The 14,264-nt window shown below is 52.5% G+C and overlaps 6 protein-coding genes across 6 annotated transcripts; 3 read left to right on the forward strand and 3 right to left on the reverse strand.

Moving 5' to 3' along the window:
• Positions 1-144: 144 nt before the first annotated feature.
• Positions 145-1,236, forward strand: BO85DRAFT_488964 (uncharacterized protein; the record flags this gene model as incomplete). Its single annotated transcript, XM_025663572.1, has 4 exons — positions 145-220; positions 271-604; positions 662-785; positions 871-1,236. The coding sequence occupies 4 exons, from the start codon at positions 145-147 to the stop codon at positions 1,234-1,236; spliced, it is 900 nt and encodes a 299-aa protein (XP_025514712.1).
• A 673-nt stretch (positions 1,237-1,909) lies between these two features.
• Positions 1,910-4,048, reverse strand: met2 (homoserine O-acetyltransferase). Its single transcript, XM_025657983.1, has 3 exons — positions 3,855-4,048; positions 3,401-3,791; positions 1,910-3,347 (listed from the first exon to the last, which is right to left on the reverse strand). The coding sequence occupies exons 1-3, from the start codon at positions 3,886-3,888 to the stop codon at positions 2,312-2,314; spliced, it is 1,461 nt and encodes a 486-aa protein (XP_025514713.1). The 5' UTR covers positions 3,889-4,048; the 3' UTR covers positions 1,910-2,311.
• A 721-nt stretch (positions 4,049-4,769) lies between these two features.
• On the reverse strand, positions 4,770-6,021 carry BO85DRAFT_496754 (zinc-binding alcohol dehydrogenase family protein). Its single transcript, XM_025663967.1, has one exon. The coding sequence runs from the start codon at positions 5,872-5,874 to the stop codon at positions 4,840-4,842; it is 1,035 nt and encodes a 344-aa protein (XP_025514714.1). The 5' UTR covers positions 5,875-6,021; the 3' UTR covers positions 4,770-4,839.
• Positions 6,022-6,138: 117 nt separating this feature from the next.
• Positions 6,139-8,304, forward strand: BO85DRAFT_520896 (Zn(II)2Cys6 transcription factor domain-containing protein; the record flags this gene model as incomplete). Its single annotated transcript, XM_025665175.1, has 4 exons — positions 6,139-6,309; positions 6,359-7,009; positions 7,056-7,274; positions 7,338-8,304. The coding sequence occupies exons 1-4, from the start codon at positions 6,191-6,193 to the stop codon at positions 8,302-8,304; spliced, it is 1,956 nt and encodes a 651-aa protein (XP_025514715.1). The 5' UTR covers positions 6,139-6,190.
• Positions 8,305-8,360: 56 nt separating this feature from the next.
• On the reverse strand, positions 8,361-10,397 carry BO85DRAFT_41532 (NAD(P)/FAD-dependent oxidoreductase). The gene is made up of 4 exons (XM_025657679.1): positions 9,760-10,397; positions 9,417-9,706; positions 8,752-9,340; positions 8,361-8,664 (listed from the first exon to the last, which is right to left on the reverse strand). The coding sequence occupies exons 1-4, from the start codon at positions 10,022-10,024 to the stop codon at positions 8,417-8,419; spliced, it is 1,392 nt and encodes a 463-aa protein (XP_025514716.1). The 5' UTR covers positions 10,025-10,397; the 3' UTR covers positions 8,361-8,416.
• A 715-nt stretch (positions 10,398-11,112) lies between these two features.
• Positions 11,113-13,539, forward strand: BO85DRAFT_450184 (SAP domain protein). The gene has a single exon (XM_025660316.1). It carries the CDS (start codon positions 11,268-11,270, stop codon positions 13,287-13,289), a length of 2,022 nt encoding a protein of 673 aa, XP_025514717.1. The 5' UTR covers positions 11,113-11,267; the 3' UTR covers positions 13,290-13,539.
• Positions 13,540-14,264: the final 725 nt, after the last annotated feature.

Below are 14,264 nucleotides of genomic sequence, written 5' to 3' on the forward strand. Positions count from 1 at the left end.
TAACTTGACTACTAGTTACTACTACTTCTTGTAATCAACCAGGCACTTACATATGTGAGGTAAATCATGCCTCTATCTGTCTTCACTGACACTTTTTAGCCTTGATTGTCATGCCTGGCATCTAGCCTCGAATTCGTCACCAAAATGTCTGCAACAGTATACTCGGAAGTTACTGATATTGATGGACTGATCCCTACCGACACAGACATCAAATACCGAAGTATATAGCTCTACCCGATGCTTTAATAAAGCACTAATGACTGATTACAGATAGCAGCGACGTGAAAAGGCTAATCCCATGGGTATTCAAGCATCATGATATCGCAAAAGCAAACTGTACTCGCTTTTGGCCGAAAGAAGAGTCGAAGTACAGGGACTTTTTCTATCACTTTTCCTGTTACCGTGCGGAATTGAACGAACTCGACCCAGTGCAGATTCCAGTATTTTTGAGACCGGGCGAGAAAATCACACTGCCGAGGCAGAACTGGGAAACACCCGGAAGAGCACCGCAGTTTCTTCAATCCCAGGGTATGATGTTGAAGGTTTTGATGCAGGCTATTTATGATAATCTCGAAAACCTTCCAGAGAATCGCTCTGAACTTTAGTAAGCTTTTCCCCTGTGTTTGTGTCTTTCGACTTTTTTCTAAGTGCCTTGAACTAGCTTTCCTGTATCCGGTCTCAAGAAAAGGTATGTGATTGGCGGTAAAAGATATGCTTCGAGACCCGAGGGTGCAGTTGTAGTCAAGTCACAAGGACTGTCTGTACCGATAGTCTCTTATGTTGGTGTATGTATTCATCCCCTGGCAGCTTTTCCCCTGTCATATGCATATTCCTCGCCTCTTGATGGCCACAATCCTAACATCTATGAAGTGGCTTGAAGGGCAGACCTCCCAGGACTTTCTGGCCGAGAATCTGAGTATCATGCTGGGACAGCTTGCTGCAAATGTCAGCATAGACCACCAAGACCAAGAAGTATTCACTCTAGGTCTCTATGGGTCTAGTATCTATATCTCACGTGGGCTGTTTACGACCACTCAGATGGAGCAGGTACATTCAAAAGGTTGTTCGGAGAACGAGACGTTCCACTTGAGATTCTCGAGAGGCTATAATCTATCTCTGCATAAAGACTGGCTTGAAGCCATGCATGCCCTCTCAAGATTACTTCGATACCTCATGAGTGGGAATGCAAAGATTGGTGCTATTCGAACACATGTACCAAATTCTGATACAGAATAGAACCATCTTACTGTAGCAACCCCATTGGAAGAATAACAGTAAAGCTTCAAAAAGAATTATGATATCCTGCATGCCAACCCCGTACTGTATAATACACACACACGCACAGCAGCGCCAAAGCGCAGGTCAAAATGATACATCACATCTCCAACCCGCCTCTACCCGTCGAACTTCAAACCTAGTCTAATAACCGGCTTCAGAGTTTTGCACGCAGAACTTTCCCCATCTGCACTCCGCATTTCGCTTCAATTCCTGCAAGCGGCCCAGCTCTTTCTGCCTTGTAAAAAATAATTCCCGAAAGCCTATCCAAATCCATGGCGCTTTTGCTGCGCCGACCACGTCATATTCTCTGTCTGGTGGTTCTCCGCAATGACCTCAGGAGGGCATTCAGGTGAGGCCCGACGGCGGGTATCATATGCGGAGCAGAGCTGCAGCTGGTATTGGTGTTGGTGTTGGTGTTGGTTCCTGGTGTAACAATGGGTTGCTGGGCGGATTGGGAATCGAACCGGATAGAAGAGGCGGATCTTTGCGAGGATGATGGTGTGATGGCGGTGTCATGTGGTTCGAATTCAGAGTTGTGTTTGCAAAGTCATCAGTGTTTGAATACGAGACCTTAATTACAAGGCCACACCGCCAGGCACTGTATGTAACGGGTGGCCAGTGCTATGACAATAGAAGGGATGAAGAACAAAATTCTATTTACCATAACAGATCTATGTACGATCGAACACTTTTCTTATGAAGGTCGCCCACCACCCTCGGTGTCTTGACGTGTGCAAAGAACACTCGGTGAGGGCTTATCTGATGGAGAGCAGTTGGATGCTTCTTTTACAGCCTTACCTGTGTAGAGGAAACGAGAGAGGCAGTTGGATGCTCATCTCTCTGACTGGCTAAGAATAATAAATCACAAGACCGCACCGCTACTTCCCCAAGGCGCCTGAGCCTGGCGGGGTCCGAAGCCGCCGGCGCGTCCTCTCTGGCCGAGAGAAAGGCCGGGGCATGCCCACGCGGTACATCAGGCAGTATAAAAGGCTGCAACTAATGCGCCACATCTAATAGGACTCTGGGGGTCAGTTTACCACGCGGTGATATCTTCCACTTCCGCTTCGCCGAAGGTACTGCTCTTGGTTAGCTTGTTGACTCCGTCCACAGCCTCGACTCCTTCGGCGGGTGCCTTGGACATGATATCCGGCAGCACTTCGCGGAAGAACTCGAGGATGTAGCGGTTGACCTGTTCGAACTGGAGGAGGAAGGCATCGTGACCTTCGGGACTCTCGATACGCTTCAGGCGGGAGTCCGGAATGCCGGCAGCGATCTCCTTCTGCTCATCGAAAGTGAACAGTCCATCGGTTTCGATACCTAGAACCAGAGCGGGCTGCTCAATCTGAGACAGGGCTTCACGGACAGGGTTCTCCGCGGAAGGACTGGCCCGGTGTCGGGACACATCGTGCGTGTCCAACTTGCGGGTGATGGCGATGTAGCAGTTGGCATCGAAACGCTTCACGAACTTCTCGCCCTGGTACCGAAGGTACGACTGAGCAGAGAAATAGGTGGGGAGCCGCTTCTGGGAACCGTTGGTCTCGATGGTCTTGCTGAAGGTTTTGGCACCGGAGAACTGAGGGTCTTGGAACTGAACTTCAGAGTGCTGGGCGTCGGACTGCGGCCCGGGCGAGCTGCGCCCACTCTTGTGTCCGTCGTTGTGGATAGCCCAGTGCTCGTTCGGGGGAGTGGGCGACCTTTCCTGGCCATTGATGGTCTGCCGCTTGGAGGGATCGGGCACGTTTCTGCCAAAGCGAGACTCGAAAGAGTTGCGGCTACGGTAGGTGAGGAGGGCGGACATGCGCGCCGCACCCAAACCGGTGGCCGGGGGATCGTCAAACGGGTAGTAGCCATCCTCATACTTGGGATCGCTGTAGATGCTCTGCCGTTGGGCTTCACCCCAGCTGATACACCACGCCGAATGACGAGGAGAGGTGGCGATCGGAACGATCGCGCGAACATAGTCCTTGCCAAAGTAGGCGTACTCAAGAGTAAGCATACCACCCATGGAGCCACCCACCACGGCTGCAATTTGACGAATGCCCATGTCATCCAGAACCATCTTGTGAATCCTATGCGTTGTTAGCCCGCTGTTACACCATAAAGCATAAGAAGGAAAACTCACTTCACATCATCACGGACGGTGGTGAGAGGGAACTCAGGACCGTACAAGCCCTTGGACGGATCGCCATCCTTGTAGGTCACAGCACTAGCACTTCCGTACGGACTGCCCAGACTGTTCAAGCAGACGACGAAGAAGCGCGATGTATCGAAAGCTTGACCAGGGCCACCAAGTAGGGGACCCCACCAGTCCGCGACATCCGCACTACCACTGAGAGCATGACAGATCACCAATGCATTGTCACGTTCGGGGGAGAGTTGACCTCTCGTCGTGTAGGCCACGGGAACGTTGTGCAAGGTAACACCAGACTCAAGGGTGAAAGAAGGGATGATGACGATCGATTGATCGGTGATGAGGGCCGAGTAAGGGTTTTCGGGTTGGGAATCAGCCCTCTCTACGGGATTTAGTAGCTGTTCACTTTGGAAAGGCGGGGGAGGGGTAGAGGGGGGAAACTGACGGAATTGCCCGGGGGCGGCAGCTTGGGCGACCATACTGGACGGACGCGTGTGGTTAACGGACGTATGGATGCAGAACAAGTAGCAGGACGAAGTTTAAAACTGTGGAAGAGGGAGAGAAGCAAGATGAAGCAGTAGACACACAAATGAACAGGAGGGAAAGTTAAAAGGAAGAAAAGGGCGGGAAACGCAAGATGATGGCGATCGCTGGTCCCCCGGGGAGTTTTCCGGCCTTGACTCATACGCCATCACGGGCCAATCACATGTCTTACATTGATCCTGAGGCAGGATTGAGTCTACGGATTTAGGTTCCACCGAGGATCCGCCCCCGGTCCCGCTCCCCGGCATTTCTGTGTCTCTCCGATCCCGGGCTCTCCAAGCATCGTCATGCATACTGTACACCACCAATGAAATAAGTGGTCTATAACAACAGAGCGAGCACTTCAGCGAGTAAAACGGAGAAATGATGGCGTGGCTGTATTCAGTATCCGCTTCAGTATTGTCTTAGCGAATACGAAATGTACCGGTCCATGGAAAGCTTTATTCAGTCTAGGCCCCTTCCCTGGCTATCGGGCCGAGTATGTATATCGTGGAAAATATTATAGAACAGTGACCTTGAACATCACATTCCTCGGATCTTTACTTATTCAGAATGTTTGAACAATTACATTATTTCATTGATACGATGTTCAGGTTATCAAACCAGCAACGCTCTGACAACCCGCTCATAACGATCTCCACACAAATTGATATTAGTCAAGTATATGATTCTGATTATGCCTCAGATAAAACATCATGGTTTCATGTCATCTCCAAAACATTCCACACCTATAACAGGCCTACTTGATCTCGCTTTCTGATAACTGGTGCGACGTTTAGTCTCGATCAGTAGTATTAATACAAAACAACGCATTGACAATGTCTAGAATCCGCTAAAACAAGACAATCGTTAATCACACAGCCAACCCATAATCATCACGCACCTATTTACAACGAAACAACCAACTTCTTCGCCGAAACGCCCTTCTTCAAAATATCCAACGACCCCTGCAATGACTCCAATCCCTCACTCACCACCTCCACCTTAGGTGCACTAACAAAGCTCCCCTCCTTCAACGCGGCCGGCAAGAAATCCACAAAGATAGCAGGCCCAACCTCATTCTCAGCCAAATCACCACCAAAGACGAACTTCGACTTGACCCCATCCGCCAGCGGTCCGGATGGCGGACTCACCAACGCAACAAACTTCCTCCCTTCGACCCTCGCCACAATCTGACCACACTTTTCAGGTGACTCCGGCCCAATAGCCAATGCACCAGCACTAGACTTCCCCCTAAACGCAGCAATGATATCCTCGACTACCGTCTCAGACTTATAGTCGAAGACGTAGCTCGCACCAAGAGACTTGACAAAGTCGTAGTTCCGCGGCGAAGCCGTCGTAATCACTTCATACCCGGCTGCAACAGCAAGCTGGATAGCGTTGCTGCCAACGCTGGATGATCCGCTCCAGATGAGGACGGTCTGCCCTGTTGATGGGGCTCGGGGAGCGGTGGGATGCTGCAGCGCGAGGTAGTCTTTCTGGAAGAGACCACATGCGGCGGTTGATATCCCGAGGGGGATTCCGGCCGCGTCGGCGTAGGATAGATCGGACGGGATTGGGGAGGTCATGTGTGCGTGGAGCACAACGTAGTTCTGGAAGGCACCTTTAGAGGAACGCGTGCTTTTCAGTTCGCCTGTTAGACCGAGGACCCGGTCTCCGGGCTTGAAACGGGAGGAAATAGGGCCTGGTCCGACTTCCACTACTTCGCCGGCGACGTCGCTGCCCATGATAGCGGGATAGGGTGTCCAGGCGAAGAGGGCGGAGCCAAGGTCCTGACGAGCATAGTCAACGAGGTTGAGCCCGATGCTGTGGTTCTTGATTACGAGTTCGTTCTCGCCGGGATGGGTGTATGGAGCGCTGTCGATTTCCAGAGGGTAGGCCTTTTCGGACTTGATCCAGGCGGCGGTATTGGTTGGGGCCATTATGGTGAGTCAATTGTTGACGATTTAGAGCTTAGAATATCTCCAGCTCTTATTTGCAAGAAAATACTCGTAGAGATATAATGGACATGAGCGCCGGCCAGCGATCTATATACCACCCTCGCCAAGAAGTCCAACGGCATCTCGGATTAGGGCACGGTGATAACGCCGTAATATCCGATGGCAAATCCTTCGGTGCTTACACCCCGACGGGATTTGCGACTCTTAAATCCTACGGCATTGCCGCCCAAATCTAACGGAAATCCGACCCTCTTTGCATCTCTTGTGTCATGATTTATGCTCAAGTCCGCTTGTCGCCATGGATCAGCCCCCCACCCAGTATGATCTCGCCCCGGCCCCGTACGGCCGCGCCTGCATGAATTGCTCGCAGTCTAAATGCAAATGCATCCTACCCAAAGCGGGCGGGCGATGCCAGAGGTTTGTCTTACAGTACACAGAGATAATTCGAGTCTGACAGTACTGGAAGGTGTCAACGCTTGAATAAAGAATGCCGGCCATCGGCTTTCCATCGACGGCAGAATGCGCGCAAGTCCGCGCTGCCCAAGACGGGACGGTTAGAGAAGAAGCTCGATGAACTGGTGACGCTGCTCCGCGCGCAGTCTTCTAACAATGCCGGGGATTATGCTGAGCTGATTGAGGAGCTGCGACGAGAGCCGGATGAAGACCATCATCATCATCCACCACCGCCACGCTCCCAGATCAAGGTTACTCGGACAGTCTCGACGGCGGAGAAATCCATCGACTGCGGGTTCCTTAATCACTTTGCCCAGGTTGGAGCTACCTCATCCCGGGATGAGTCGAATAGTGGAGGACAGATGCCAAATGCGAGTACAGCAGAGCCGACCCGGTCACAGGCTGAAGAGTATCTGAGCATGTTTGTCACTCAGAAGCTACCCTATCTGCCATTCGTGTACTTCCCACCAGGAACAACAGCACAGCATCTCCGTAGTGACCGGCCGTTCCTCTGGCTATGCATCATGGCAGTCACGTCGAAGAGCCCGAGTCAGCGACGTACACTTTGTGATAGAATCCGCGAGACTGTAGCTCAGCGCATGGTTCATGACTGCTACGGTCGCGATCTCGACTTCCTCCTAGGTCTCCTGGTATATATAGCCTGGTACGATTGCCCTCCCCCTTTTGATTCCTAATTCTAACAGCAACAGGTCCAACCAACAAGTATTCAAGAAGCTCAACATGACCATCTACAGCCAATTCGCCACAGCCATCGTCTTCGACCTCATGCTCAGCCAAGCCCCCGGCGGAGACAAACCATCACTACTGACTATACTCCAAACGCACCCGGAGGAGGATCCCTCCCCACCACCAGCCCGAACAATGGACGAGAGACGCGCCGTGCTGGGCTGTTTCCTCTTAACCTCCAGGTACACCATCTCCCCCCATCCCCACTACTACTGAATATAAACCCACTGTTAACTCACTCCCAGCATCTCCCTCTTCCTCGAGAAAAGCGACCCGCTCCGCTGGACCCCCCACATGGACGAATGCCTACACCATCTCCTCGAACACCCAGAATGTCTAAATGACGAGATCCTCGCCCAACAAGCACGCTTCCAACTCATCAACGAGAGAATCAACACCACAACAACAGACCCCTACCACACTAACCTCCCATCCTTCATCCCACCCCTATCAACAATCTACACCCACACCCTCACCACCCACCTCCACCAAACCCAAAGCAAACTCACCCCCAATTCCCAACGCCACCGAATCCTCCACCTCCACCACTCCAACACTTACCTCACCATCCACCAATCCGCCCTCCTAAAACAACCCCCTACTAGCCTTACTACCACCTCCTCCTCCCCAACTACCACATCAACTACCAACCAGCTCCACCACCTCGAATCCCTCCACGCCTGCCTCTCCGCAACATCCACCTGGCTCACCACCTTCCTCGCAATCCCACCAGCCGAATACGCAGGCTTTCCCTTCCCGATCTTCGCGCAGCTCGTGCGGCATTTAGCAGCCCTATATCGGCTCTCTACGCTGGATGATGATGACGGTGATCATACTCCGGCCTGGGATCGGGGGCATGTACGGCAAACGATCGATTTGATGGAAGTGATGGATCGGTTGATTGGGAATTTGGGCCAGGCGGCTGCGTTGGCCAGACTCGAGGCGCAGGGCGAGGATGAGGATGAAGATGTGTTTTTTTATTCGATTGGGAAGTATGAGTCTGTTAGGTTGAAGTGGGGGGGTGTTTTTGGGGGTCGGGATGGGAATGGGGGTGGGGGTGGGGTGGAGGGGCAGGGGCAGGGGGTGCAGGATGGTAGTAGTGCTAATGGGCTGGGTCAGGGACATGGACATGGACAGGTGCAGGAGATGGGGGGTTTGGGCGTTGGGTATGATGATTGGTTGTCGGAGTTTTTGAATTCGATGGTGCATTAATGTATATCTTGTATGCTTCTCTGAAATATTATAGGATGGTTAGTAAATATCAGCCGTATAGACATCCCCTCAGTGATACGCCAACGTGAAATATCAACTGTATATCAGCATCCTATGCAAAAATATCTCCCCCCTCCGGCCCATTCCTCGCCTTCTCCATCCTCTCTACACTCGTCTTAAACAATCGTGGCATCCCCGTCTCCTCGAACTTCTTCCCCTTCTGAATCATCTCCGCCAGTCCCTTGGCGGACAGCAGAATCACCGGCATTCCATGGCCATTAAACCCAGCACAGACATACTGGCCGGGTTTATTGGGAACTTCGCCGATATGCGGATGCGAGTCGGCCGAGTAGCCCATAACTGTTAGCATAGTCAGCACAAGTCATTCCCTCAAACACTAAAATGCAGATACAAAGATACAAAAGAAGTAAAAGAAGGGATACTCACCACCCGTCCAAATCTCCTTCACATACGCCCCACTATCCTCCCACCCCCTAAACGTCCGCTGCATGTACCCATCATAGTAATTCTTCGCCGACTCAATCAACGTCGTATCATCCACAACACCATACCATTCCTCCCGCTTATTCTTAAATGTCGCCTGCGCTCCACCCACAATAATACTTCCATCCGGTCTGGAAATCAGATAACTGCCCCCGCCGACAACGTCGGATCCGTACCCGATTGCATACGAGTAGGGGAGGAACGGTGCGGGTTTCTTGCCCTCTCCCTCAGGGACCGTGATATGGCAGCATATTCCCTTGCAGGGAATGATGTTTGCCGAATACTCGGGGAGTAAGCCGGCGGTGTAGGCGTTTGTGGCGTAGACGATTTTACCGGCGCGGAGAGTGCCTCGGGGAGTGGAGATGGTGTGGATGTTGTCTTCTGTAGTGATGGATGTCACTGGGGTGTGGGTTTGGACGTTTAATTGCGGGGATTTGATGATTTTGCTTAGTAGGCCGAGAATGAATTTGTAGGGCCAAAGTGTGCCTGATGTGTAGGAGATGCAGGCCTTGGCGTTGTGAGCGCCTGATATCTGTATCTTTTTTTAGTATCTTTCCCTATCTCATTGGAAAGTAAATGATGGATGATAAAGGATCTATAGTACTCACCACCTCCGCATCCCTTTTCCCTGTATAATGCAAATCCTCAGCCAACTTGACCCCCCTCGCCTGCAACATCTCATACGCGAGCTTGGCTTTCTCTGCCGACTCTTCATCCAGATACACATTCATGTTCCGGGTAATGTTCAAATCGCAGTCGATGTTCTCCTCGCGGAGGAGATCTTTCAGCGCTTGGATATGGGCGTATTCGAACTCGGCGATCTCCAGGCCCGCTTCTAGCCCGGAGCGCTCAATGTAGGTGGGAATGTGACCGTAAATGTCGGGGCGGAGATGGCCACCTTCACTTTCAAGGTTAACCTCGTGTACCGCATACTTATGAATAGGGGCATACCATTTCGACCCGTCGCGCCCGAGCAAATCTGCCTCGCCTCGAGCAGCGTGATAGTAGTAGGCTTGTCACCCTGCTCAGCGAGCTGTTTGAGGAGATAGTAAGCTAGCGTGACGCCTGAGTAGCCGCCGCCGATGATGGCGATGTCGCTTTGCGGGGGCAGGTCGGGGGTGCTCCGGATGTCATCGAGCGGGTCGAGTTGGGTGCGCCAGAAGGGAGTGATGGGGTTATTTGGGGGGAGCATCGTGTTTGTTGTTGTGGAGCCCATCGTGATAATATTTCTACAGTGAGTGGTATCCAAAAATTGAGTGTAGGTCTGAGAGATGTTTACTACGACCCTGTTCAGTCGGCTCTCACCGCAATATATACATGAGTCGATCGCCCAACGTTTTAGCCGTTTATCCCGCCCCAACGTAGTAGATGTGGTCGATAGTAGGTGGATAACGGCCTAGCCCCCCGATCTTATCTGCTTTATCTTCGGAGTTCGGCTTGGGGTCCATTAGTTGGGGGGACTATCGGCCGTTGTCGGAGATGTGTAGTTCAAAGAGGGTGGGCTCTATGTCAATAGTATGTGGTTCTATGTGGGTGTTAGTCTTCTAGAAGACGGGATATAATCGGGAGAACTTCGTGAAGAATTGCCGGAATTGTTTACCTAGGGAAGAGCGGGCTGAGTGAGAACCATGTCCAATACACCAGGCTGGCCACTAAGAAGCTCTCCCCTGTAAATGTCCGTTCAGTGCTTATTGTTAGGCTCGCCTTATATCAGCCACCCACGTCTTATCAAGCGTCACTCCGGATGAAACCTCATTATCATGAAGCGTCATCTCGGACGTGCACTCCGCTTATCTATTTCTTGGCTGTTAATATGCAGGGTTAACGAATGCGGGGGCTGTTGATAATTTGATAAAACAACATCTGGCCTGAGCTTGAGCTTTACGGAACTCTCCCATTGAAGTTCCATCCTATACTAGCATCATGTTGGAGGTATGATGTAAATATACCCATAATTCCGGTACTACTTATTGCAACAATGTAACTTACCACTGGTGGTAGCTAGTATTGCGTGGGAGATCCCGACGAGAAAGACAAATTGGGCTGCAAACAAACATCGTAGACTCGATGCATCAATAACACCTGGCAAATACTTAAAGGACAATGTGTCACTCTTAGCTGTGCTGAATACAAAGAAGCATCTTCAGCTGGAGCTCCCAATCGGGTATTTTTCTCCAAGTGGAGCCTTACTCAGCCAGACCGCATTAGGCAGGTCACCATACCGGAAATAGCTACGCACCCAGTGACCACCGCCCTCATCCAGCCTAGCGCGCGACATCATCTCGATCGGTCGCAGCTCAAACACTCACTTCTCATGCCCGACCACCGCAGGGGCATCGCATCGCTTTTCAACACCCCCCAGCCATGACCACGCGCGTTTGAACTTACCCGAACGAAATTCCTCATCGCCGATACACTCTACATGCTCGAGTCTACCACGCTGTGCGCTTTCCGCTACAATGACCGACTATTCGAAATGGAAGGTGACCGATCTTAAAGCCGAGCTGAAGCGGCGCGGCATTGCGCAGACCGGTCTCCGCGTGAAACAACAGATTATTGACCGATTGGTGGAGGAAGACGCCCGCGATGAAAAGGATGCTGTCACGAATGGAGAGCCGGCCGCCGAAGAGGATGTTGCGCCGCAGGAAGCGCAGCCCGTCGACGCGAAGCAGCCAGAACCAGAACCAGAGCCAGCCGCGGATGCGCCAGCTCAACCCGAGGCTACTGAGACCGAAGTGAAAGATAAACAGATTGAGGAGCCACCACAGGAGCAGGAACAACCACAAGCACAAACAGAGGAACAGGGTGACGCGGTTTCTGAGTTGAAGCCTGAGCCGGTGACTGACGAAGCTCCCGCCGGAAGACCTGCTGAGCAAGAACAGCAACAAGAACAGCCAGAGCAACCTGCCCAAGAATCACCGAAACCTGAGGAACCAGCTCAACCCGTCGATTCCACTACTATCGACCAACCCGCCGATACTTCCGTCCCGCAAGACCAGACCGAGAATGACACCGCTGCAGCACCGGTAGAGCAGGCTCCTGGAGAAGCAGCACCGGAACAGTCTGAGGATATGCAGCCAAAACCTGCAGAACAGGCTCCTGGAGAAGCAGCACCGGAACAGTCTGAGGATATGCAGCCAAAACCTGCAGAACCAGCTGCATCTGGCGAGACCGCTGTGCCGCCCGCTGCAGTCCCCTCGGAAATGAACACCGGCTTGTCAACACCCCTGCCTACAGAAGAAGTGCTAGAGGACAGGCGCAAGAGGAAGCGTCGCAGCCAGAGTCCTGTGCCAACACGGGAAGCCCTCGCAAGTAAAAAGGCCAAAGCCCTAGACGAGACACCCCGAGTCGTATTGCCGGAAGACCAGGTTTCCGTGGACAAAGAACGTGAGGCACGGGAGGACGGAGCTCCCGGTCCGCAAGAAACCCCTGAAGAACGCGCGGGGCGCGAGACCGCGCCGGAGGAGGCCCCGCCTGTGCAAGATGAAACATCCAAGAAAGGCGCGCCCCTGAAACATGACGTTCGCTTCAAGGGGCTTTTTGCTGCCAAGGAGACGGAGCAGACTCGCCCCGTCTCCCCTCCACCGGCGGATGCGGTGATGGAAGATGCCGACGTCGAGCCTGCCGTGCATGCTGCTACAGCAGCTCTCTATGTCGGCGGATTGATGCGTCCTCTTCAGCCGGTCGCGCTCAAGAACCACCTGGTCAGTCTCGCGTCCCCTCCGGATGCCTCACCCAATCCGGATGTGGTCGTAGACTTTTACCTGGACCCCATCAAGACACATTGCTTTGCTAGTTTTACGTCGGTCTCGGCAGCGTCTCGAGTCCGCACCGCCCTCCATGGTACGGTATGGCCCAACGAACGCAACCGCAAGACTCTATTCGTGGACTTTATTCCGGAAGACAAGATGTCACTGTGGATTGAGAAGGAAGAAGGATCGCGACAGCGCGGTGGCCCTCCCGCGCGCTGGGAAGTGCGGTATGAGCCAACCGACGATGGCGTAGAGGCTGTTCTCGAGGAAGTTGATCCCCGAAGCGCTTCATCTCAACATACGCGTGCGCCTGACGCCTCAGGCTTTTCTCGTCCGCCGCCTACCGGGCCCCGGGCCGAGATGGGCGCTCCTCGACGTCCCAGTGGCTCAGTCACAGCAGATTCGAGTTCACGACCTGGTCAAGGATTCAAGCCGCTGGATGAACTTTTCATGTCTACGACTACGAAGCCCAAGCTCTACTACCTCCCGGTCCCTCGGGAGGTGGCCGACCGGCGTTTGGATCGGTTCGACGATTTGCTACGAAAGGGTGAGTTTCCCCGACGCGGAGGAGACGAGCGCCGTCGCATCACCTTCGAGGATGAAGATTTCTTCGTTGATAATGGACCCGACTTTGGTGGTGGGCGCAACCGACGAGGCCGGGGCCGCGGTGGTCGCGGACGCGGAGGGTTCGGAGATTCGTGGAGAGATGACCGACGCAGTCGGTATTGAAATGAACAGATATACCCCTGATGATATACTATGGAGCTGCCATGGTTTGGGATTAGGTGCTTTGAGTAATTGCAATTTCGTGTACAGTAGGCGAATGCCAAGTTGGCGCGGGGGACAAGAAAAAATATGATCTACGGACAAGAAGTGATTTGATTTGAGCCAAGATGGCGAGGTGTATACTAGGTTGGGTAAGTGTCTCCGGGAGACGAATCAACGAATAGCATCAGAATTTATTTCTATTTTTGATTTATTTTTGCTCGGGAGTCTCTGTTGGCGTGGATGTGTTTGAGGTGGATAACTTGGAACATCAAAATCATGCAGTCAGAATGGCTCAATAATAAGTAAGTACTCACTTGCTTTAAAATTGCGGTGGCGCAGCGACCCTCCGCCATTGCACTGCGCGGCAGATGCAGCGAGGGTAATTTGATTGGCACAGGAACAGTGCTCCGTAGGAAGAAGAATCCATCGTAAGAACTGCATCTGACTTAAGAATAAATAAATGTGGCTGCCTTGCCGGTTCGGTCTCATGTTCATGCTCCTCCTCCTACCAAGACTTTTACTCGGGTTTGACTCCACGATCTATTGTTTTGGATAACAAAGGACCAAGAAACCCAACCGGTCCTTCCCACAGTTACACCTTATATGATTATTTGTTGTTCCTAATTCCGACTTTCCAAGCCTGACGTGCAACGACGACGTACCTCCCGACGTGCTCCACTTCATTAGCCCAACTGCACTAAATAGTCTCCGTCATTCCAACTGACTCTCTCAATCCGCCGGTCGCTTGCAAATCCCGCCTGGTTGTTCTTCCTGCCAGCGCATCCCGAAGCATCGCCAGGGCAATCGGTCCGTATTGAACTTCGCAGGATCGACTTTCGCCAGTGACCCGACCGGCCTCCCGAGTAAACGAGGCACAACAACGTGACAAAAGCTTAAACTTGGGTGGCTCCCAGGGGTTCATGGGGGGCCAAGCCC

The sequence above is a fragment of the Aspergillus piperis genome, assembly GCF_003184755.1.
Source record: "Aspergillus piperis CBS 112811 unplaced genomic scaffold BO85scaffold_11, whole genome shotgun sequence".
Lineage (NCBI taxonomy): Eukaryota > Fungi > Ascomycota > Eurotiomycetes > Eurotiales > Aspergillaceae > Aspergillus > Aspergillus piperis.